The sequence below is a fragment of the Rhea pennata genome, chromosome 4 (genome assembly GCF_028389875.1).
Source record: "Rhea pennata isolate bPtePen1 chromosome 4, bPtePen1.pri, whole genome shotgun sequence".
Taxonomy (NCBI): Eukaryota; Metazoa; Chordata; class Aves; order Rheiformes; family Rheidae; genus Rhea; species Rhea pennata.
Genome location: NC_084666.1, coordinates 74688417 through 74715114, shown reverse-complemented (window position 1 = coordinate 74715114; position 26698 = coordinate 74688417). Strand labels below are relative to the sequence as shown.

The 26698-nt window shown below is 39.2% G+C and overlaps 1 protein-coding gene across 1 annotated transcript; it reads left to right on the top strand.

Annotated features, from left to right (window-relative positions):
* Nucleotides 1-2905: 2905 nt before the first annotated feature.
* On the top strand, nucleotides 2906-24769 carry SPARCL1 (SPARC like 1). The gene is made up of 11 exons (XM_062575087.1): nucleotides 2906-3018; nucleotides 11098-11215; nucleotides 11346-11399; nucleotides 14348-15499; nucleotides 16687-16756; nucleotides 17295-17413; nucleotides 17990-18110; nucleotides 18792-18928; nucleotides 20742-20890; nucleotides 22060-22208; nucleotides 23619-24769. Exons 2-11 carry the CDS (start codon nucleotides 11162-11164, stop codon nucleotides 23645-23647), a joined length of 2034 nt encoding a protein of 677 aa, XP_062431071.1. The 5' UTR covers nucleotides 2906-3018; nucleotides 11098-11161; the 3' UTR covers nucleotides 23648-24769.
* The last annotated feature ends 1929 nt before the right edge of the window (nucleotides 24770-26698 follow it).

Genomic DNA, 26698 nt, shown 5'->3' with positions numbered 1-26698 from the left:
AACTAGGCGTTTCATGGGAGCTACATTGATTTAAGTATTAGTGGGCTATATTTTGGCGAGAAAACACCATCTCTTGTACAGTACAGTTACCATAGTATACATCAGTGCTTCTCAAATCTATACCGATGGGAGCTGTCACTTGCACTGCTGCCTAATGGTGATGTGTGGATCAGGCAATTTGGGGATTATCTGGTCTTGATTAACTAACTTAATCAGTGTCCAAAACCTACTGAATCTAACAAGTGTCTCTCCATTAACATCCCTGCTGGGATATGGCCTAAGGTTTTGTATTTAACATAGAGGTTACATGCACAGGACTGAAATACCAAAGCAAAGAGCAGGGCAGATACCAGTACCTCTAGCATAAAACTTATATATAATTATTTCATGTCTTTCTACTGTTGAGCCATAACTGATGCAGTCATATACTCCAGTAAAAGGTCATCTAGTTGCAGTAAATACACTGGTACTTGATTCTATCCTCCTGAGTAAAATAAAGATGAGGATAGAGTATAATTATTCTATTTTCAAATGAAACCCTCTAATGAGTCACAGCAATAATTTCTAGGTTGCAATTTTCCAGCACAACAACTGTTGTGGTCTTTTTCCATACTTTATCATGATGGTACAGCGCTTCTTTCTGGTGATAAAACTATGATGATGAGAAGGTCCTAAAGTTACACTCCTTGGCACAACAGGAATGGCTGCAGATTTCCCCACTAGTACTGATGGTTGCAAGAGAACTTCCAGCAGCCTGATGACAGTCAGAATGTAACAAGCATCTTTTACAGCCAAAGAACTGTCATCAAAACCAGAGATTTTCATTTAACGAAACCTTTTTGAAAATTCGTAACAGCTTTGTTAAACTGCATCAATCAATAAATGAAAAATGCATGATACTTCAACAGTCCCAAAACAGAAACGTTTTCTTCCCTCCCCTAGTAAACCTATTTAAACATAGAAATATACAAGACTGAAACCAAGTATGTGTTTTTCAATAACAATAACAAAACCCCTATAGACTTCAGTTTTAAGTTTCTGCACAGTTCTTTGCTCAGCAATCTAAACTATGATCTGATCTGAATTCTTTGCATGTGACTTCTTGCTATAGGTATAAGAAGAGTTATTTCACTGATATGTTACTCTATTTGAGAGCGGTCTGGCATTTTTTTGTGAAATAACAATTTCAAGTCACTGAATGACCACTACTCTGAACATCTTATAAGAAAGAGAGCTGAATTCTTAGCTAGCATCATTAGCATAGGCATGTTTTTCTTGACTTCTGAGGAACTGCATCTATTTGTATTAGCTGAGCACCAGTACCATATTTTGCATATTTAAAAATCACAGGAATATGCATGTCTTCAATCCCTTGATATTACAAAGGGAGATATTCTTGGCACACAGCAAACCTTTGAATAAAAAAGTTATCTTTTATTAATGCACAGCAAAAGAAAATATCAGAAAGTTCTGAAATCTCATCTCACCCTTCAAACAGTGACTGTCTGACAGAACAGCCGAATTTCAACTCCAATAGGCATGAATTAGTTTCCAGGCAAAGAAGCAGAGATAAAAGGGGAAGGGATTTTAGGAGTTTCTCATGGGTTTTAGTCAAAGTTTTATTTACTGCTTGGTCTACAGACAGGAAGCTCAGCTGTGATTTTAGCCTCTGGAATTTTTGGATTTACTAGGAACAAGCTTTACAGTTGGCCATATAAACAAGGTAAATTTTCATATATTAATTTATTATATTTTGTCCAATCATATAGATAAAATGTCTACAATCTTCCAGGAAGTACAGAATATAACCTAGTAGAACTGTAATCAGAATAAAAAACATGTTTACAAGATTATCTAAGATGAATTCATTTGCAGAATTTGCGTAACAATTTGTGCCATCCATGTACCTCAGTTCTTTTTTACTTTGACCATACTTTCAATTATGTCAGCAGTGTGCAAAACATCCTAGCTACTAAAGGATGACACTGGAAGAACATTAAATAGGGATGCCAGATTTGCTGAATTTACAGCATGCACCACTGGAACCTACATACATCTCTGTTCCTACATCAGGGCACGTAAGACAAGGATCTGCCCCAGTGTTTCTAATTTGAGAAGAACTTACGAAGTGTTTCAGTTCAGGAGGTGTATTTTATGGAATAATGAAAAGAAAAACTAAATTCTTTACTACTGAGTCATTAAAAAAACAAAAGCTACAAAGCATCCGCTGCACACACATGCTACTTGTAGAGGTTTTCACACATACATGTGGCTTGTTCTGTTTGTACAATTCCTATTATAGGGTCAGAGCATCGTCTTCAGAACGGTGAACTCTTCAGAGTTACACGAGAATCTCCAACTGACCTCATACTCTACAGTTTTAATTTAGACCTTCACTCTTCACTCCTTTTCCATCTTTCTAATTACAGACTTACACACCTCATGTCCAGTATATCGCAACAGCCCTGCAAAGCTTAGCAAGGAAAGAAACAGGGAGGCGAAGTGTGGAGTCGGGGGAGTGCACTGCTGTTGATATCACAGCTATCACTCCTGCTCCACGTGCTGGCATCCAGCATCCTCCATGCTTTATTTTCCCCGAGGCCTAAATTGTGGCTGCCCAGACTGATCTCTTCATACAGCTCTTCTGTGCCCAGCCAGTGCAGCAGAAAATATTGCACCCGTTCCCTCTTGCTCCCCTCCCCCAGGAGACTAAATATGTCCTTTGCACATGATAACTGAGTTCCACTGGCCTAGAGCCCATGAACACTGAACGCTCCCACTGATCCAATTAATTCAGCAGAATTACACTAATTCATCCCCCCCCACACACTTATTCCACAGAAGCAGAAGAGGGCATTTCATTTAGTTTTACTGAGATCCATAGCAGGAGACACTTCCTAGGAGAGTCCGTACCAGGCATCAAAATACATCAAGGAACAGCAGCAAGAATTTGCAAGGCACAAGAGTTTCCAGCTCATCAGCGGCTAACCAAGCAGGAGCACCTCTTCTACTGCTATGGTACTGTTTCTTTATTCTTCTTTCTTTTTTTATTAAAACCTTAATGTATCTTTTATTTAACCCTCCGGAAATTTTGTTCATGTCCTGTGAAATAGCTGAAGTGTTCTTTGAGTACCAAAGTTTGTTTTAATGATAAACAATTTCAGATATTTACATCTGGAGCAGAAATAAATGAGTTCTGCAGAACAGAAAGCACTGTATAGTTATTGTGTCAGGAAGATGGCCTTTGCCTACGTTAGAGGCCATTATTTTCCCCTAAGATCCTGTAAAACAATAAAGCACTATGCGATGGCCAACAAGAGCTAAACAAAGTGCATGCCTCCTGCAAATGTGCACAATTGCCCAGTTGAAAGTCACTGTGCAACCTGGTTTCCCAGCACCTGTCAAAAAAATCTCCTGCAATATCAGTCCAGGAAATCTCATCCAACCACAATAAGCAGATACACTGTTACCCTTTCTCGTAACAGTGAAAAGAGGTACAAACAGTTCCTGGCACTGGAGAACCCTTTCAGGAAGGTGCGTGTAGAACTGGTAAAAATGCGTAGCAATGAGTGTATCTGTGAAGAAGATGCAAATTCAAGGGAACGACAAGACCAATCAATCAATACCAACTATAGAAAATAATTTTGGCTACTAAAAAGGTCTCATTTTGGCCTGAAATTTCAAATTAGGTATTTTGACTTCTATTTCAAATCAACTTTTTACATCTGCATTTGTGAACAAAAAAACAGAATTCAACAGGTGGGAAATTTAATTAAATGTTTCATTTTGTAGAAGTGAAATAAATGCTATATCAAACAATTACACTAAGCAAATGTGAATGGTTTATTTTAAAAATGCTTCAAGCTGTTCTGAAACTTTTTTCTTTTGATTCAGTCATCAAGGACTTACAGCCATTGGCTTTACAGCTATAAAACAAGTAGCATCAGGTAGCATGGATTCTGATTAACAGCTATTTGATGGTTCAGGATAAATGAGTAGAATAATTGTATGTTTTGGAATCTGTTTTCATATTAGAGCTTCTTCTTTTATTCAGTTCACATCTCTTCCTCTAGCTCTCTACCTATATTTTCTATGTATGTACACATATCCCAATCAATTTATGTACAGACATAAACATACGTGTGTGTGTGTGTATATATATACACACACTTTCACACACATACAAGAGCTTTTGAAACAGGCCTGTATGTAAGAATGCACCATACCAGCAGCACTAAGAATTGCACATGTATATCCTGGCTACAGAAAGAACAGATTTTTGTATTGAGAAGTCTAGGGTCCTGCACTGCAATTCATGACCTTCCCCTAAATACCTGTACACAAAACTCTGCCACTCAGAATGGTGGATGCTGCGATCATGACACGATCATGAAAGTTAAACTTTTAATTATTAAGAAAATCAGTCTCTCTCTTACTACATATCACCTAACTTTCTAACTATTACAGAAACTAGTCATGTAAGTCTCATTCTTGCGAGATGAGCTTTTGCTCACACTGAACACTTGTGAAACCATGCTTCAAAGCTGGCCTGTCCTTCAGTTCTCTTTTCTAAATGCCGGATAACCTTGATGCTCAGCTGTGACGATAGCAGACTAGGTGCCTGCACTTTTTAGAGTTAAAGTGACAGAGGCCTATGTAGAATTTTCTACCAATGCCAGAACTGAATCTAGGTCAGTCTGCATGCTTTCTTTTGTTGGTCATAGGGAAACTGCCACCTTCCGCTGTGGCCTTTGCAAATTAATCACTTCTGAGTGGCATTTCAAAAGGCAAGAACCTGCCAGGTCTCAGCTGTGTGAGGCTTGGTATTTCAGCAGCTGACAATGATTCTGAGCCAGAAACAAAACACCGAGTGGCAGCATGAAAGAATGCAGATTCCAGCTCTTCTATTCTTGCAGACAATTGTCTCCAATTTGTCATTAAAGATGCAGACTTCCTGTTGTGAGCAACAAGAAACAATGAACACTGGGGAAACTCCTGGGTGACTGGTGTCAAAAATGCATGCAGCGCAGCATAGCGCTCTAAGAACAAGCACCGCTGTCAGGCATTTCAGACACCATTATTTAAAGTCCTCCAGACAAAAATAATCTCATCAGTGAGTATTTCAAGTGACTGCTGACACACATTCGGCTAGAGTGGCGGTCCTACTCTTTTCTAAATCCCAAACAGGCAGTCGTCCTGTGAGGGTTAAGTCACAAGTAGTCCACCTGAACCCCCACGAGCGCACTGCTGCACGGCCAGCAAATACGCCAGCGATGGTATAAACACCAAGAGGGAAATAACCCTTCCCCGAGCAGTAGTCTCTGCAACCTAGGGTTGAAAAACATGAGCAGGAATTGCAGGTAAAACTTTTTGGTTATAACCTCTGAGTTTCCAAACAGAAGATACACAGCCTTGAACCTTTTATCCGGGATCCTTTCTTATACACTTCTCAAGGTTATAACATACATATCTTAGGCATTTAAGAAAATATGCTGCCTCAAAGCCAAGTGATTACCTATTTTTTACCATTTTTCTTGACCTTACTTTTTTCCCTTTTGATGCCTGTCAGGAAAGTTTCCCATCTCTTCGCATGCCAGAGGCTACCCTAACTTCATTCTTGTGGGTAGGTAAAAGGCTTTGCCTCATGAGTGTTTCCAAGACTAGGCATACAGTCACTGCACATGGACTTTACATACTGGAACTAGCCCCACTCCAGTAACCGCTTCCAGTTCCCAAAGCTCAAAAAGTAGTAATACAGGATGAGCACATGAGGCTGTGAGGCCTTTGAGGCAAGATCTTCAGGCTCTACCCCGAGGACCCTTAACAGCGCAGCAAACAGACAACCGTTCTGGTATCTTCCTGACCATGCACAGCAGGCACACAAAAGCTCTAACATACATCATCCTTTTTCTGACCACCTAATGGCTGTTCTGCAAGAAAGCATCCTGCACCCTGTGAAGGAACAAGCTACATAGGTAGTGATACACTCCATCCTGCTTGTGAGCACATCAGTACACCACAGACTGCAGGGAAAATACTGAAACTGGTTTCACTGGTAGCACCTATAGTATGCCTATATCAAGGATCTTCCTAAAGCCCTTGGCAGACCCACTTCATCTATGGAATAGCCCACAGCAACTACAACAAAACTAGAACCCATTGGGAGGCCCTAATACAGCTGTATGTCTGTAAAAATATGATCTCTTGTACAATTATATCTTTGGAGGCCAGAAAAAGCCATCCACACTGACATTCAGTTGGTAGTTCATTGTAGTTCTTACGGGAGAGGACGTATTATTGTTTGCATGGTTGGTGAGCTAAGTGGACTATAAATGTTTTATGTTTTAAAAACTACTGATGTAGGAGATATTATATACACTTTCACAGGCATAGAAAGTCTGATCATAGTGTTCATCAGGCTCAGTAGGCCCTTGGACGCATTCTGAAACATGAGCAAAGGGCCATCCCTTGCAACCTGCAGGCAGGCAGCTGCTCTTCATAAAGCAACTCCACAGAAGTTCCCACAAGTGCTTTCAGGAGCTGAGACTAACCCAGTGCCTAATAGGTCCTACCTCAGGACTGCCCACTGCATCTGGGTCTGACAAGACAGAGGTCACAGGAGCACCCTTAGCTGGGTCTCAGTCTGCAGCTGTGCGCCGTCCTCTGATAAAGGCTCCTTCAGGGTTATTTACTCAGAACAACCGTCACACCGTGTCAAAAGCAAAAGCACTACTTTCCTTTCTAAGCCGAGCTGCATGAATGCCTCTGCGAACCCACTGACATGGAATAAGCAAGTCAGAGCTTTTGTTTGCCTCGTCCAAGTTTCAAGTAAAATGTGCTCTTCCTGTCGAGGGCTACAAAAGAGCCAGAGAAGCAGGAGCACTAGGCAGTATTTCCTTCTCAACACTCCAAGCAAAAGTACTGCTAAATTCTTCATTTCTTGGTCCAAACACATCAGCTGTTTACTCCACTGTGCACAGCAGGGCTCACTGTAGTCACAGCAATACCAGTGAGTATACAGGGAAAGGCTTGTGCCACCTCTGTGAAGCAACTCTTAGGCTGTAATTTGTGCCGAGACACAACTGCCTGCACTGCTGCCCTTGCCTATTTTTTCTACTAATACGCCCAGTCCCTATATGCATTACCCTGCACCAAAGAAAGTGAGGCAGTCAGTTCATTAGCAGGCAAAAGAAGGTGCTGTTACAGGATGTATCCAGTTATCATAGCTTTTAAAAAGCTGGGAGGAGGCTCTAGAGGCACTCTTGAAGAAACAAAGAGAAGCAACACTTAGAAGAAAAGGGAGCCGGTATTTTTAAGGGACCACTAAAAGCAGCCAGCTATAGCCCATTACTAATGAAAAGTGGCATGATCTTGTGAAATAAAGATATTTAATTTTTAAAAATTATTTAGAGCCTCAACCTTTGGGACTGGACAATGCAAATATCTGTTCAGTTTTCTTCATCTGCATCTCTTAGTCAGATTTCCCACAGATTTTCCTGCAGAGCATGGTGACTGGGTTTCTCTGGGGAAAAATCTGCTGGCATTTAAAAATTGTTTCCAGTTTAGTATTTTTACACTGACAGTTCTGCTAATCTTAAATGTTACAGAAGCTTGTTTTTAGAAGTTCCATTCTGTAGAGCAAATTTGGAAATGAAAGAAAATACGAACAAAGTATCTTCGTATTTGGATTTCAGTGTAGAAATTAATGTCAGTGCAGATCTTTGCATTATATGACAGTCAGCTAAATGTTTAGCTTCATATAACCATCATCTTAGTTATCCCACATTACACATGGCCCCCAAGATCCACCTTATCTGGGCATCTGCCAAGGCTGGCTCTACCTCTGTGGCATCAGGCCCACATCCCACCGAGTCTGCAGGGCAGGAAGCCTTGCCTACTCTTGGGGAACCATAGCTCTTTGGAGAAAGTATGTGGTAACAAATAGGTTGCAGACCAAGGAACAGCAATCATATCAGTATACTGGACAAACTCCCTTGGCTGTGATTAAAAGCATGACAAAAAACTTTTCCTTTCTAGACTCTGCTTACCACTGAAAGAATAAATGACAAAGTGCCCATTCACACGAACCATGACCTTCGCAGCGAAAGGGCAGTGCGCTTGCAGGAAGAGTTCCTCAGGTTTTTTCCCTTCAAGCGGCAAATCCTTTTGCTCCTGCTCCAACAAACCACTGACAGCATTCACATGGCTTACTTGTACAGCATAAAGATGTTTTCCTGGATTCTGGCAAAAGGTCTTGGCATACTGCACAATTAAAACCCTAGCACCCAGCGGAACATTGAGCCATGCCAACAGCAACACTACCTCTGCCCTTATGGGACTGCAGGCACCACAATCGACTGTGCAAAGATTACTTTTTTGCTTTGTTGAAGCAGCTTCAATCACTGATTTCGCAGCTGTTATGACAGTAATCCCCAGCTTCCCCTACTGCTCTCCCTTCTTTATTAGTACTGTCAGAAAAAAAAATCATCATTGTTGCTTTTGAACTTGTCTGGTAGTTTCCAACTGCTGGTCACAAAAAGCTCTCTGCACCAACCGCACAGTGGAACTGTGATCACAGAAAGCATCTGGAATGAAAGAACTTAAAGCAATTAGGTCCGGTATAAGGCTGGGTCAAAACCGCGGACCAAAGGGGCCTCTGAAATCAATGGGAGCGCACACTTACTGCACAGAGATTGATGTTGCTGCCACACAAAAAGGCAAAACAACAACAAACAACAATGGCAATATTTGCACATGCACTACAGTTTAAGAGAGTGTTTAACTCTGAGAAATATGACTTAATGCTTGGGGCAGATTACCCTGCTGCAGGTAATTTTACAACTACTTGCAACTCACTTGGTACTACCACTTCTGGAAAAAAAAGATACTCAACATGACTGTGTTCCTATATTCCCCAGATACCCTGAACAGTTAAAGATGTATGCTTCCAATGGGCCACTGTGGGCTGCTTACTAACAGAAAAACAGATACAAAAGCCCTGTTCTGATGCCTTAACTCAGATTTATTCAACAGCTCCATGGGTCCAACTACTACTATTTAGCTAAAGATAGCAGAGGCAACCTTTACAGCCAGTTACAGAAGCAGATTTGAAAATTAAAATTTTTAATAATAAAATATAACCTGTAGAGATTTTCATTTATAGCTCTCAAAATACTCTACCAGAACAAGTACGACTAATGTGACTTTTAAAACAAATTCTGAAGGGCAGATACCAACTCTGAGCTTTACTGTTCACACAACCAGACAGGCAAGAAACCCAACTATCTGACTTTTAGTCTTCTAATTCAAATATTTACTCCCCCAATTACTTGCCAGGCCTTCAAAATCATGACATACAGATAATAGGACTACACAATCATACTGAAACTGGATTACGCCACTGCGTTTCTGGCAAGCTGCTTGCAGCACCTGCAGTCTAACAAAACTTGCCTTGATCTGAAGTGACTGCCTATACATAGCACAGCTGGGAATTTCACATACACTCATTTTTTTTGTTTTGTTTTATTCTATATTTCTCTGTAAGAACATTTTAAAAGAAATAACTCTGTATGCCAAAGAGGTAACTTGTGTTCTATGCTCTGCTATGTACTGGGGACTAAATAAATTCAGTACAACAGAGATGGTTTGCATACTAGATATGCCTCACAAATTACGAGTTTTGATCTTCATTAACTAAAAGAAGAGAGATATTGTCATTAAGCGATTACGAACACTGGAAAACACCAGAAGCTCCCAATCTGTACACTTAAAGCAGAACTAAGCATGGCAGTAGCCAGGATGCTTTTGCAGGCTTTTATACCAAAATTAATACAACGTTCAATGCAAGTCCTTTTTTCTTGGTTCATGCCCCAGCCCCCGTAAACATAAGCTCCCCTGGAATTCTCCTTTCTCAGTTTCAATGCTTTTTCCAAGACCCCATGAACTACTATTTTAATGAATAACATTTTAAAACCACAGACTGCGTACCAGATACATTTGAACACGGTTGACCTAACTGACCAAAACTACTGCCAGTTTCTTCATATGCCAGTGAGTTCAACCAGCAAAAAATTGAGAGGTTACATGCTTCCGCTAAGGACGGGGCCATAAGCATTCCATTTCTCCTGATACAGGAAAGGGAATGAAAAATGACATGTGTACGATGGAAAGTGAGAATATTTAAAAATGGGGAAAGAGGAGAGAGAGGAGACAGAATCACCAAGAAAAAGCAGCCAGGAGAGAAGAGAATCAGAGGGGAAAAACCCAGTGATGATTCCTGATGAATATAGAAAAAAAAAATGGTTGAAAAATGAGGAGAGAACGAAACAATAGAGCACACAGAAGGGAAAGGAGCAACAGAAACTATAGGATTTTTTCCTTTTCCCAGCCACAAAAACTTCCAGTACAGGTGGACTGAAAAAAAAAAAAAAAAAGGAGCTGCTGTCTTCAATATAAAAATGAGTTTTCTCCTCACTCACATGAGGATATTAGCACAAACTGAGAGAATTCCTATAGCATTACATGCTCTTCCAGACACCTGTCTGTCTTACTACTGTACAACAGAGTCGTTTTGGTTGCTTCAGCAGCAGGACTCAACCAGTCACTTGACTAGCCTGGACAGAGTTTCTGGGGTTTGAGCGCTGCAGAGCTGAGATTCACCACTCAATTCTTCCTCCTACTGCACCACAGCAGCAGCCAGGAGACACTCTGGTTGTAAAGAAGCCACAGTCAGGCAGCATCTTAGGCAGGGTCCTAGAACTGACTAAACAGGGACATTTTTCAAAAGCTAATAGCTCAGAACAGTGGGTGAAGTTTTACAAACCCGAGCAATGAAGATTCATAACTCAGTCTTTCAGTAACATCACTGGAATTTGTGCATAGAGCATATGACCCAAGTCCTGTAAAAGAATTAGGATCAAGATTTCTGCTAGATAATCCAACATAATTCCTGTATTTACTCTACAGGAGAACACTGCATGGAAATTTTGTGAGACTTCGGACTGACCTACAAGCCAGAGTAGTCACTATATTGCTTGCATCAATCATTTTCAAACCAGCAGACCCAAATCCTAATTTTTTCTTTGATACTGCTTGCAGAAAGGAAACCTTCAAGCCCTTCCACTGTACCACTAACTATTATCCTGTTCAAGATCTGAAAAGCATGAAGACTGCAGCTCTGTTCATTTGTCTTGTAGGATCAGCTTTTGCTATTCCAGTAAGTCCTCTTTGTTCTACTATTACTATGTATTTGAATTTTTGCATACTGTGAATACTTTACATTAACTCACTGAACTGTACAAGATCTTTATTTATATACAGATTTCTAATTCAATTGTCTATTCTAGACTTATCCCTTAATCCACAAGCTTGGACTCCATGGACAAAAATCTGTAGAAAAGGTACATCTGTTCTTTTAATGTTATAAGGCAACCTATACTAATGATCTCAAACATACAAAACACATTATCACCAGATGCATTGGCTGGAAAAAAAAAAGTACATCTCTCTGAGTAATTGTTGCAAAGCATCTCATGCCTCACACAGCACAACTAGCAGCAGAATAGCACAGAATTCTAAAGCTTACAACAGAAAATTTCAATTAAAAGAACTCCTAAATGCAAACATTATATTTCCATATTTATTGTAGAAATAATAAGCTATACCAGCAATCAAACTGTGGTCACCATTTTTCCTGTAAACTAGGAATGAACAATCCCCAAATTATCATGTATCGAGTAATCATATGCAGTCTCGAGCATAATTTTATCTACTATAGCTTTTGTTATTTACTACATGGAGCACCAGACAGGCATGTTTCCTCTGTGGTAAAGTATGCTGTGACTAACAAGCCAGAAACACAGCTTTGATGATGATGGGACAGATGACTTAAATAGCACACTATGCCATGTATTCAAGTTAAGGATAGAGTTCACGTTTTTGCATTTATAGTTGACCCAAATCAGTGTGTGTGTGTGTGTGTGTGTGTGTGTGTGCGCGCGTGTATAGATAGATATATATACGCGCACACACACACACATATATATAAAACAAAACAAACCACTGTTGAGCATCTGTGGTTCTGATACAATGCTGATTGGTTCCAAGTCAAAAAATATTTTGTAAAAGCACAATCTAGACCATGCTGTTTAGAAACAAATACAAGACCACACTTCTTTTGCTTACCTTTTCTTATAGGGAGTTATGCCCAGCTCCATGCAATTTTCTGGATGCATTTCATAGCAATCCAGATGGTGCTCCGCACTATGAAAAACAACAACAGAAAAGTGACATCTCCTACTGTTTAAAATATATAGCAGAGCAAATTAAGGTAGAAACCTTTTTCAGGGAAATTTCAAAATCGTAGACAATTTGTAGCTTACAGCTGTCTCCCAGAAACAACTCATACAGAAAACACTTGCATCAAAACAAAACATTACAATTGCAGCATCAGGTGAACCACCAGTTCCAAGTGAATACACAACATTTGTCAGAGGCCGGTTGTCCCCCAACAGTCACCAATTACACTGACTAAAATTTTTGTCATAATATTAAGATGCCCAAGTATCTTCACAGAAACAAAGTTCTGAAAGGTTTCTGCTACTTGGAATAAAGGTATATCAAAGGTATACCAAAAAATAAAGCCTAAAAAACACATCCAAGCACATCTAAATTGAAAGCGCAGTGCACAGTGAGGTTTCTTACCCAGACAGAAATCACAGCATCTCTCTTAAAAAACTATTTCATCAAACAAAGGCAATCAGAACAGATAACATTAAGGAATGTTTGGCCTTGCATTTTGCAACACTACAGAACTAAAATACCATCACAGATTGTTTTAAAAGGAAAAAAAACCCAAAACATATAGTATGTTTTAGGTAGCAGTGCAAAAAAAAAAAAAACCACAGAAAATAAAACCACTCATGAAATTTGATTTTTATCTCACTTCAAAATATGTAGCATAGATATTTCACTTTATTATCTTCAAAAATGACACACTATCTAGAAAAACATTTGACTGAAATCTTGTTAGATTTCAGTGAACATATTCACTTCATTACAAGTTCAATAAAAAGTTAGGGTCATAAATTACTAGCGAATATTTTGCTTTAGTAATTTTACTACATCAGGAAGCACACTAAGTAAAAGACAAACATTTATAAAAAGTGTAGATACCACCTTGACATTAAGAAATTGCGTAAGTTGATCTGCAAAAGAGCCAAATACCTATTTTTTAATCCTACAGCATTTAGTCTTTGTTTCAGAGGAATCTGACACTGCTCCTGCTAAAGGGAGTGCTTTTCCAGCAGTTTAGGTACTTAAAATATTTCCATCTTCATGAATAATCCTACTGAAAATTTTAAGGAAAAATCAGTGTCAGGCTTTTTTTTTTTTTTTTTTTTTTTTTTTTTTTTTTTTGTAAGTAACACGCGCAACACAAAGTCCACAGGTTTAGTACAGAGAAATACTAGATGTTCTTGCTGCTGTATAGAAGATGCAACCGCCTGTATTCACCCAGCAGCCATTCTGACTCTGCCTAACGGCAACATAAAGTGAATCCTTGCTGCAAAGAATAATCATCATTTCAGAACTTCCTTCTCAAGGATTTGATCCTTTTCCACTGAAATTAGTAGTTTTGCTATTGTCTTTATAGAACGCAAAAAAAGCCACTCAGACACCTGTGACTCCTACTAATGAGCTTATAATACAGTCATGGCTTCACGACCAAATATAACAGCTCCTGATTAATTCAGCCAGGAAGCAACAGTGCATCAGATTCAACGTGGATGGACATGGCGATCACAAAATTGTTAGTATGCACTGCACCCCATCGACAACATCCACCAGGGTCCTGGTCAAAGGCAGCTCTTCCCTCTACTCTTTTCCCAGGCCCTCTATTTACCTTTGTAGGAAGATAATTAATATCCCTCCCTTCCTGAGATAGGTGGTAATTACTGCAGCCTCAGGCAGCTGCCTGAAGTTATGACTTTAAATTACTAATTAAGCAATTAACTAATTAAGATTTCACAAGATCCCCATAAACATCAAGCCTCTATCAGATCTTAAAGAGAGTTGCACAGATTTTGTCAGAAATTTCGGGTGTTAAAAAAGGGCGAGAATTAATGAACAAACTTGCTGAGAACCCAAAATGATATTGACTGTGAATGTCATACTCTGAAATAACTTGTTGAAGGGAGTATTTATGACAAAAAAGCAGAAGTGCAATGTATTACTGTGCTTTTTTTCCATATAACACAAAAAATGTGTTGCATTGATTTGGAATCGATTTGAGAAAATTCTAAGTTTTATCAATCTACTTTTTAAATGCTTTATTTATTTGTTTTGGAAGGCTCAAGATATTCATTCTGACATCTCAGAGGAAGAAAACACAGAGTATGTAAACAAGGGTGATTTGCTGTCAAGTCACAGGAACAAAAATAAAGAGGTATCACTAACAGATACTGAGCATAAGGAGGAGCCCAGGCCTGCTAAAACATGGAGAAGCAGCAGTAGCGAGCATGAAGCAAAAAATAGCCTGAAGAGCATTAATTTCCTTCCGCTGCACCTTAAACTAAGTCTGGCTTCTGACAAGCACGACAGTGACTCTGGAAGCAGCAGCAGAGAACAGTTCAGCTCTGAATATTACCAGTTCAGGACACATGAGAAACCCAACACTGAACAAGTTATGGATGATGAAAAAAAACCAGCAGATGCTCTCAGTGAGCATAACACCTGGAAATATAATAAAAATACAGTTGGTCTATCTGAAAACAATAGCGAAGGTGCTGAAGAGGAAAAGATGGAGGAGGAGGAAGAGGAATGGGGTGAAGAAACTGACCATAGAGACATGAATCACAAACCCCACCTGACAAATCAAGACAAACAATATAATAAAAGGCAGCAAAATGAAGAGAGCAGGCAATCTGATGAGATCATGAGAGATTCCAGTCAGCCACTCCGGATAACCAAGAGGCACAGTGAGAAATCTGATCGAGAGCAGAAAAAGGATGAGACCCAAAGAAAGCCTCACGAAGAAGAAAAAATCTCTTTCTCTCAAAAAAACAGTAACGAAGATCCGGACGACAAACAGCAAAGCCGACAAGGCAAAGACAATTCTCAAGTAAACAATCAGAGTGGTCATGAAACAGTGGTGAAAAGACAGTACGAGGAGGATAGTGATGATGATGATGATCACGATAGCAGTGATGTTGATGGTGAGGAAGATCTCAGCAATGTCTGGGAAGAAACAACCTATGAAGAAGGCAAAAGGATCCAGAGTAACAATCCCGGAAGCATCAGCACTGAGCAGGAAGGGGAAGGGACCGATGAAGATGACAGTGCAGTTAGCAGTGATAATAATGATTACCAAGATGCCAAAATTAAACACTTTGTTCACTTTGAGGAAGATTACCATCATGAGCCACTTAATTCTGACAGTAAAGAACAAATAGAAACAAGTACCTCTGAACAGAGTGTGAATTCGATGAATCCTGAAGATAAGGTAAATCACTTCCAAAAAAAAGAAAAAAAAGGGGGGGGGGGGCGAATTAAAAAGGGGGAAATGGATCCTAAATTTAAGTTCCTGACAGTTGAAAGAACATTTTGGAGAAAGAACAGGTCTGAGATTTTCTTAAAATTTTGGAGAAGTCTCATCTCCTTTTACTCATTATTCATCCAGTTCACACTGTGTCACTTCACCACAAATTTATTTAGATAAATTGTACCAGAAAGTGAGCACAACTCATGTAATGCCTCCAGCCCCAATGCACTGTAAAATGAAACATACATATATACATACACATGCACATGAAATGTATATGCACATTAAAAAAATTAGAACCCAAACTCACCCTGACTAGAAAGGCCTGTTCACACTCCTCTTTCAAAGGCTCTTAAGCACTTTCATACAAAATTGAAGAGTTTCAAAAGGAAGGGATGGGGTTCCCAGAATAATTACCAGCCTGGTGGTTAGGATGCCCTTCCACAGGAGAAAGGATGCAGGCATCCTCCTTCAGATAAGAGGATGTTTCACCCAAATCTCCCATATCCGGGTCAGATACCAGCTGAAAGGGGGATTGCCAAGTGTTTTGTTTTGAAAGAAAGGAAAGGTCTTTGCTATGACCATTAAAGAAAAGTCTTCAATCTTTAGAAGAGGATAGGCGCTGTCGATCTGCAGCAGGGTAGGCAGTTCCACACAGCACCAAAGGAGGAGCAATACTGGAGACATCTTCTCCCATTCTCCTCTTAGCTTCATTTGTTTAGCTGGGAGACATACCCTGCCGCTATTCCTAAGCGCCATTTAAAGGCAGTCAAGGCTCATTGATACGTAGGGATCCCAGATGCTAAATAGGGGTTGAGGTTAGCAGAATTTCTGAGCATTTCAAAGTCAGGCACTATACTACTGTGTATCAGCTACTCCAGGACTACTGGAATCCAGGCCTTACCAGGCTCCCACTTCTTTCTCTTTCCCCCTGCTCTTTTGCTCCCCAAAAGAGAGCTGTCATATTATCAAAGTTGTTATAGATCTCATACTTGGCATATAACTTCTTTCTGCTGTAAATAAAGCAAATTCTGTCCCTGAATCAGCTCTGTATTTGCACCGGGGGGGGGGGGGGGCACGGAAATCAAGGTATTTTTTTTCCTTCCAAGACTTACCACAATTTCTGCTTTTGTCTCTGTGACTTTAAGGTTAAAATTACAGGCAGATCATACAGTGAGGGGGAAAGTGCAACCAACAGCAGTGGGAAGGCTTTCCTGGGTGAGTAACCTGCACATGGAGCTTTTACATAACTAACTCACTGCAGCTGGGGAATCTGCTACTCTGCATTTCTTTTGTGTGTTCAGCTGCATGCAATTTCACATGACTGAACTGTGCTTGTGCATAATCCCCTACCACAGATACAGTCCCACAGAAGAATCCCTTCTGCATATCCTTGGATTTGCTCGTTTGTTTCTGAAAAAAATGATATACAGCAAAGATTTATGTCAGCTTTACAGAAACAGAAGTTATTTTCCACTGAAAGCCCTCAGCTGAAGAATGCCAGCTTGAATTAAACTAGGAATGGGTAGTATGTCCTGGATTCAGCAAGGACAGATAAGAACTTGCAACAAACATAAGGCTGAAAGTGACTGTCTGCCCTTACAACCACTAATTTACTCAAACTTGCAGAAAGTGCTTAACTTCTGCATGAATATTTGGCTATATTCTGTCTTTACTACCAGGAATACTTGCCAGGAATGCTGGTTTTGTCACATTGTCTCTAACAATCCCCCCCCCCCCTTAATCTTATTGCTAGATCCATGTAGGAATTTCCACTGCAAAAGAGGAAGAGTCTGCCATACAAATGAACAAGAGAAACCTAGCTGTATTTGCCAAGACCCTGCTGCTTGCCCTTCAACAAAAGATTATGAGCATGTAAGTATTTCATTCATTGCACAGCATGGGGAAAAACCAGCTACAACACTTACAGGATACCACATTATCCAGGCATTATTTAGAGTAATTCTACCCTAAAAAGCAAGCAAGGGGGTTCCAGTAATTTTAGTAATTATAACTCTAGGTATAAAATATCCAAATTTATGGATTATTGCTTGAAAAGAGTATAAAAGCATACAGCTACAAAGTGCTTAATGTCATTTGCTTCAATTGCAGTCTCTCAGTGAACACCAATTTTTCTGTCACTAAATGTAAAATTTATCCATTTTATGTCTCAGAGCATTTATCAAATACATACACACACAGCTTAATTATCCTGTAGCAACTCAAGAGACAATGATAGCACCACAAAAGTAAATTCAAATTTACAATACAGACATACGAAAATAACTAGGGTTTTCAATACTTCTGATCACATGCAGTCTCTGTAGGTATTCACAACTGGTACGCTGTATGGCAAAGACTTTTATTACTGTAATGCCTATAAACCTATGTAACCTGATAATTTTTTCTGAGCATGGTGGTAGTGTGGTTTGGTTTTTACCCTGTTTTTAGGTTTGTGGCACTGATAATAAGACTTATGATGGCATATGTCAACTCTTTGGCACAAAATGCCAACTTGAAGGGACAAAAATGGGACACCAGCTGCATCTGGACTATATGGGAGCCTGCAAATGTAAGGCTTCTGGTTTTGTGTACTGAGTTTATCTAATAAGCATGAACTAATCCTAGTATGTCTGATTCCTTCCTGTGCTTTCCCAATTCTGCATCAGTTACCTGCTAATTAAGTAAGAGTGCAGTTGCCATGCACTCTTGCAGGGAAGTAAACTTGCTTTCAGTCAGAGTATTCCTTAGGTGTCCAAAACCCTTTTGTGCAAGTGCAAGGGACTAAGCAACATACTTGTATCTTATTTGCTGCAGGATGGATACTGGTCTGATGTATAAGCCATGCTACCATTTTCAGCTGCAAAAGGTACTCAGAGTAATGAGTTCAAAGCGAACACAGATAATGTCCATCTAAACTGCAGTCATGTATAAAGACTGAAGAGACTGGCAAGATCACTGAGAGATTCTATGCGAGTCCTCAGTTCAGATCCTCTTTTCACAAATAACTTTTTGCTTGTGATGACAATTTTAACTATATAGCTTTTGGCTTGCATGACTGGTTAAGAATGTCAACTAATCATAAACCATTTCAGATGTGTAATTCAACCCATTACTTGCATTGTCAATTTTATGTATTAATAACTGTGCTGATTTAAAGCTGACCTGGAGATGTGCTCATGAGAACCAAATCAAACTTTGCCTAGAAATGCTTTAGATCTCTTGTCAATGAGAATTTTGTGGTTTGGAACAGACATCCCTCATTGTACTGATTATGAAGTGGATCAGTTCCCTCTCCGGATGAGAGACTGGCTCAAAAACATCCTTATGCAATATTATGAACGTGATCTGGAGACATCTGGATTTCTAACTGAAAAGCAAAGGAGTAAAGTAAGCAATCCTTTTTGAATTAAACCACTCAATTATACTGTTGAAGCTGGATGAGCCATCTGTAACAAGTAATTTACATGTTAAAGTTATTTCATTTCTTATTAGCATTATTGTTCTTGTTAAGGTTCCATATACTGAATTACACATAAGGAAGTTAAAGTCAGTTGTGCTGTTTAGCCTCAATTAGATACACGATGCAAAATACACTTAAGATTTCCCACCCCAACAGTATTAAAACAAACATTTCTACTATGAATGTTCATTTTGTCCAAGTGAACATAAACCAAATTTATTTTTAAATGAATGCTCAGAGACAAGGAGCAGAAAAGAGACTTTCATACGACAGAATTGGCACACATCTAGATAAACACAATTTGCTTAAGGAGAATAAACACTGCTCCTGTTCAGGGAAGTATCTTGTGACAAATTTCTTGCAAAGATTAACTAATATGCAGATAAGGATGATACAATCTGTACTATCAACCCCACTTCCCACAAGACTTAAGGAAACCAAGCAACCATAGCATAAGGTAGACAGCCTGGGTATGGATAAATAACTTAGGAGTTATGGCTGAGAAAGGTCACCTGTGAAGTTCCACAGGTTGAAAGGACTTGTGCCATTCAACATTCATGAGTGACCTGGAAGAGGAAGGTAGGTGACAAGAGCCTGCTGACAATACAATGATACTCAAGGAATTAAGAAGCTGCCCTCACTGTGAAGAGCTGCTAAAGGACCTTTTAAGTTTGACTAGACAGTAAAACAAGCAAGATTCAATAGAAATTTGCAATACAGAATTTGAGTGAGGTATATGGCAAAAGGGGATCCTTGCTTTGGACTGAGCTAAAATAGAGGGAGCTTTTTATTCTTGGGACACATCTTATGCTTTGCAATCAATATAAACATATCTGAAAACTGAGCGAACAGTTACAGGTATTGTTTGCAGTTTTTTAACCCAGCTTTATACCCTGTCAATCTACAGATTAAAAATTATACTATGATATTCAAGACCTATAAGATTATAGAAGTCTGGTACCCAGTTTCTAAAACAGAAATGCTACTATCATCCACTTAAAAACAAAAACAAAAAAAAATGCAGCATCACTTGAAATAAAGTAAGAATCTGCTTAAAAACAGAGCAAGCATCTATTATCATTGGATCTTTTATTTGAGAAATTTATCATTTATGTCAAGTGAGTTGGTGACAGCAACGCCTCTGGAAATACAGATATCGTAACTGCCAAAAATCCTGTAAATAAGCAAACACTGCAAGTTAACTCAAGCCCCTGGCTGCTCTAACTTTGGACTCTGAGAGGCACACAACAGGTCGCAGTAGGTTTATACAGAATATCCTTGAGGCACAGTGAAGACTGTACTTCCACAATTCAACAGGCACAGTGGTCTACTGGGAACGTCTCATACCAACTGGTACAAATTAGCTGACTTCTGAGATGATTCATTTCATACTCAAAGTTGAGTTGCTTGCCCCAGGATGAAAGTTACACTAGTATGACTGACAGCTGTTTCGGTCTCCTACCGATTAGAGGCTATCGCCAGGCTTAGCCACATCTGAAGATTAGGTCACAGGAATTTCACCTCCTCTCCAGTTACTACTAAAATTCATACAAGCACCAAAAAAAAATCTGCTGGCACACTTGAGACAAGCTTTCTGTGCAGCATAAAGTCACAAACAATGAAAAACTGATTTCCTCAATGCTATTTTATCAAGTCTCATTTCTTTAAGTCTCCTCCTTTTTGGAGAGTTCTCTTCTATCTTTGCCTCTAAAGAGAAATCCATTCTTTTGTTGGGTTCAGGCCAAAAAAATCTACCAGAACGAAAAACGTCTCATGGCTGGTGATCACCCAGTTGAGCTTCTCCTGCATGACTTTGAGAAAAATTATCAGATGTATGTGTATCCTGTGCACTGGCAGTTTTACCAGCTTGATCAGCACCCCGTTGACAGGTAAAAGTTATTTTCATATTCAGTTTTCCTTTGCTGCTTAAGCTAAGGCTTGTCTACTTTAAGTCAAAGTATCCTCTATAGACATGACCAGTCTCAGTTTATACAAGGCTAGTATCTCCTCTTTTCAGAAAAAGCCACTCATATGCACAATACTTTCTGGATTTTTATGCTAGAGACAAGTCTGAAGTCAAAGCTTTCTGTCCTCTTATCTTTCATAATCATCAGGTATTACATCTTAAGCTCTACAATTTCTTAAAAGCTACTAAGGGCCTAATCCTGGAACAATACATGGTTCATGAGGTCAGGTAGTTAATGAAGCTAAGAGCAGCAGGCTACACTATAAAGGGCAGAGGCCTATCAGCAGCAATAGCGATGTACCCACAGTTTTAAGTTAAATCTGAAAGAACTCTCTCATTTTAAAGGAGCAGCTGAGGTAAAACACCACCAGTGTCACCACTTGTGGAAACCCCCCACCCCCACACACACACACCCCACCACCACCACCCTACTTCAGTGAACTGCACCCAAATGTCAGGCCTTCAACCACGATCCTCATTGGTGGAACCAGAGTTTCAAGGCTGGAGGTCCTGAAGGCCTCACACTGATTACACCTACTGCTTTAGAACATCGCCAAGCACCTTTGCAAGCTTGTTCTCCTTGAGTCAATGACAAAATTATGCAACTGATTAATCGTGAACAAATCACAGTAACACCGTTCTAGAACAAAAATAGTAGAGAAAAAATAGCACACGTGTGCTAATTTATCAGGTATTATATACATCATCCTAATAACACAGGACAGTTTCACACACAAATTCACCACTTAGGTGAATCTTCAGACACATGTTCCCAACCCCACAGCAAATCAAGATGTCACCTACTAACTTCTTTCCCTAGCAAAGGTGGATTTTCACTTAGGCTCTAGAATGAACCAGGGCAGCTGAAGCTCAGACACATATCCCATTCCCCTGGTTGCTGCCACAGGCAGTCATTTTATCAAAGAAACAGTAACAAAGAGCTTTGGAAGCCACTTAAAGCAGCACAGCAAGATTCACCAGGACTCATCTGTCAAAGCCATTGCTGCCATGTTCTTCCAGCTTAAAGTATCTTCAGTCACCCTGATGATATACCACTACAATGCAGCTGTATGTACTTGCTCTTTCTTTCAGATTATTAACTCGTTCAGAGCTGGCTCCTTTGAGAGCTTCTCTCGTTCCCATGGAACACTGCATAACTCGTTTTTTCCAAGAGTGTGACGGAGACAAAGACAAACTCATCTCTTTGAAGGAGTGGTGCCACTGCTTTGGGATTAAGAGAGGTAAGCCCAAAAGAACAGAAAGATGGACACGAGAAAATGTCCCCATTATGATTAGGCAAAGTTTCAGATCACACAGTAAGAGGAAAATTCTAGCCTGAAGCTCATAACTGCTGTACAAGCAGGAGTAAAACTGCAAGGGATGAAAAGTTTTGGGTGGTTTATACAGACTAGCAGAAGTCTCATGTTTTCCATCAGGAATAATGTTGAAGCTATTTTATACTAAACAAATTGTTCCTTTCTGTGGTGTCTGATCCTGTATGTTCTACCTGCCTTCTTCACTCCCAAAATAATGAATTTTTTCAGTGCCTTCAAGGGTAAGGCAAAACAAGCCTACAATTACAGATTAGTGGTCAGAGCAAATTCCTGGAAGAGCGATTTAAGAACTTCAGTTCAAGTAGAGAAAATAACCTGGATCTCTTACTGATTGGATAACTGCACTGATCTCTAGATGACTATATACACAGATACTGTCAAGTTTTAGTGGAAGACTCAACATCGCCTTTTATAATCTGATGCACATATGATGCATGCTCTGAGGTTGCCCACCAGATTGTGTGCATCAGGAGAAATGTGGAGTTCCTGTATCTTGAATGGCCTAGGCATGTTTGCTTCAGCTTAATGCACACAAATATCTCCAGGGAAGTAAAAAAATAGGTATAGTGGTGCTTGTAGTGCATCCACAGTTAGGCAGCAGCTAAACAAACTCTCATGACAGCAATTTTAAATTTACATGACTACATTGTCTAAGCCATTCTTTAGAAATCTATGTTCTTATTCTTATCTAGCTCTAAGTGACAATTGAACAATAGTTGGTCATTAAGCAAGGGCAGCAATACTACAGGCTAGTTCTAGAATGGTTACATGACAGAGGTTGGTAGAGAATATGTAGAATTAAAAAAAAATGCATATGAACACTACAAAAAACTCCCTAATTTTAACTGGAGGCTGATTCTGGTTAGATAATTCTGGGCAGATAATTTAGTTTTCACTTTTTCCAGATTTTTTCCAGCTCTTCTAATGACATCTGGCTCCACAGTCCCAAACCATGCATAGAATTAAGCTTTCATGAGTTCTCATGATAGGCATGTGCTGCTCCTAGTGATTGTTTGTCCAAAGTGGGTTTTAGGATCAGTCATTTATAAAGAAGGGTAAGAGGGTAAGGCAGACTCTTTATTGGCAGGCAGCTCAAGACCCCTTCCCATAACAAGGAAACATATCAAAATGGGTCACAACAAACAGCTTCTGAATATCATATCAACAGCCATACTTGGCTTTTGTGGCAGGAATAATGTTACAGCATATGAGAATTTCAGAGGGCTCAGGTATTACTTTCTTCATGATATAGCATAAACATGTTTTTCTGGCAAAAACTGAAAGGTTTTAGTGACATTTGCTCCTTCTCTGTTGCAGAGGACGTAGATGAAAACCTCCTGTTTTGAGCCTGGCTGAACACAATCCCAGTGCTGTGCTAGTACTGGACGAATATGGAAATCCAGCTTATTATTAGCAGTTCAATAGTTCTGAAGAAACTATGAATAAGAAAGTTTGCATAAGGTTTTCATAGGTCAGAGTTATTGTCAAACAGTACAAACGGATAAAAACTCTACATTTGTTACCGCAGAAGAATTCAAGAACTCCAAGCAGCACATCTAAACAGTATTTTCTTCTGCATCAGTCCATAATCTCCCTGAACCCAGAAAGATCCAGACTGAGTCATACACTGAAGAAAATAACCTTGCAGTACGATATTTTTTACTGTCATTTACTGCATTGTCAGTTTCTTAACATTCTACACAGATGCACAAAAGAAAAATGAAGTGTAACTACATGTGAGTTTTTACCTTTGTTTGAAAAATTGGTATCAAGGAAATGGTTCAATAGAAATTTCATTTTAAATTGATGAGAGAAGAAACTACAGCACAGGTAAAGCTCACCAATCCTTACAGCATAATTCCAAAAGCATTTCTCTGCCTCTTGAAACAGCACTAACACCAACACCACAAAGCAAAATTTCTATTCAAAAAACTTTGTGACAACTATTTACAGGAGCAGCACAGGGTCTGTGTCTGTCTAAAGATAATTTAACAGGTCCAATATCACAGGATTTAGAGAATGTTTCTGTTTCAGCACATTTTCCTCTGATTTGCCAGAACCTGCTCCTGCCATCATCTTCCTTCAGAAACAATAACTTCCTTTCACCATTTCATAACTTTTACTTACCTGAAGACAGGCACAACTCACATGAATAAAAAATACTGAGAGTATTCTTGAACACCACTAACTGTGATGTAAAGCCAAGCACTTCACTGAAAACACTCTAGACATGCTACATTGTAAGAAGGGGTCCTGAGTGCTACTCCTGCAAAGGAAGATCAAAAAACACTGCACCTGAACCAATGTTACCTTTCCAATGAAAACTGATTCAGATATCCACTTGCCTCCTGCTTGGTATGCTCTTGAATCAGTAGGATTCCTAATCATAACACTACTCCAGTGTGGTAAAGCAGAGACAAAGAATAAAGCTATGAATATTTTGAATAAACGAACTTCATGAACAGAAAGTTTTCCCACCAATCTGACTTTTCATTTCTGCTGTAAGCCCTGGTACACACTTCAGATTCTGTAACACTACACAACAGCTTATACAATTCAACCTGGTTTAGATACACAAAAACGTATCTTCTATGCTAATTCCATATAAGAAGATCCTATCTGTGAGACTCAGCCTGAAATCTCTTAGGGAGGAAGTAACTTCAATATCTTATTTTGTCTGATCAAAGCCTATTGCTTATCTACCCTTTCTATAGCCATGAGTCAGCCAGCTCAAAGCAATTGCACACAGTTCACTGACCCTCTTACGAAGAGACAACACAAAAGGGACTATCCTGCTCTTTACAGAGACTAAATCCTACCATTGTGCCACTCCAGCCAAGCTCTGGAAAAAAATACAGCAAAATGGAATTTTATCACAAGCACAGAAAATTTTCCTTTCAACAATCCAAGTTTTGCAGGAAAAACAACTGTCATCACCAAGACTATTGCAGCCCTGGAGATTTGAAGCATCTAGTGTATGGAACATCACATCAACACCCCACTTGTTTTTAAGTTCAGTGATGTGGCCACTTCTACATTTCTTCTGTAAAAACAGAAGGAGAATTTGCTGATGTACACATTGATAAATACTGTGATCAGCAATGTGCTACATTAGAAATTTCCACTTGAGCTGTTATATTCTGGGAAAAAGCTTCACTTTTGAATATTTAACCTATAAATTATAAATAGAAATATAAGATTTCTAAGTGAAAACTAGTTTAACCTGTCATTGTTTTAGATATATTATTACAATTTTAGGTTAAGTTACATTTTAATGTTTATCAATGCTTAATGTTTTAATAATGTTGTAGTAGGGTAAGTCAGAGATAGTTATCACTTATGACCTTCTGTAGGGTTGATTACACTTTGTTTTAATAAACCAATTAGAAATCTGGTTATAAATATATTAATACACATATATATACACACACATATATAATACACTCAAATGCAGTCATTGCACACACTTGAGTATGACACGATGTAATCTGTTGCAACTGGCTAAAATATGGACAGGGCTAGAAATACCTGAAATATTGATTTCTCCTGACCCCTATATTCGGGGTTTTTTTGGGTCAATGTCAAATGAGGCAAAAACCATCAGCAGTAGATATTCTTAGACAGGTCCATTTCGGGACATAAAAAATGAAAACAATCTTCAAACCAAATTGAAGACTGATAGCGTCTGGGATATTCCAGGAGAAACATTGATCTGCATTTCATCTGTTGTCATATTCTAATCCAAACCATCCACTAGAGGTATGACACCAGACCAGACAGCATTAGTTATACAGTATCAGAGTAAAGGATCAAGTCCTTCGTAGATCAAGTCTGTGCTCAGTTTTTTAGAATGGTGTGTTGGAGGCAATCAACTTTGTTAATTACATACACTACTCAACATAAAGAGGTTCTTAAACATAAATGATAGGATCTGATCCAATTAGCTGTCATCTGTTGTGAGGCCAGTCAGTCGACTCGCAAGGCAAGCATGAACTTAGTTGAATATTAAAAAAAAAACAGTAGACTAGGTTTAACAGAAAATAGCTACATTTTGTAAGGCTAAAGAACAAATGAATCATCATAAACACCACAAATCAGCTCATTCCTCAAAATGTATGAGCAATCTTTGATATACAAGCTTTGGCTAAATCATACACATTGTTACAGTTATTCTGCTCATGCCTTAAGATTCTGAGAAAAATTATTAAAAATAGCACATAATATTTAGTGCTATCCATATTGCCATCCATAACTGTCCGGAATAGTAACTCCTCAGCATTACTGAAGGCAGCACTATCTGGTTTCCAGCAAGTGGCACAGTAAAGCAGCTTCCCAGTAAGCTGTTCCACTGAAATTGCTGTTAGGTGTGTCCTCCGCATGTGTAGAGTTACAAGAAT

Coding starts and splice junctions, on each gene's coding strand:
- SPARCL1 (XM_062575087.1), top strand. CDS start 11,162: ATGAAGACTGCAGCTCTGTTCATTTGTCTTGTAGGATCAGCTTTTGCT. Junction 11,216..11,345: donor GATCAGCTTTTGCTATTCCA/GTAAGTCCTCTT, acceptor TGTCTATTCTAG/ACTTATCCCTTAATCCACAA. Junction 15,500..16,686: donor CGATGAATCCTGAAGATAAG/GTAAATCACTTC, acceptor TGTGACTTTAAG/GTTAAAATTACAGGCAGATC.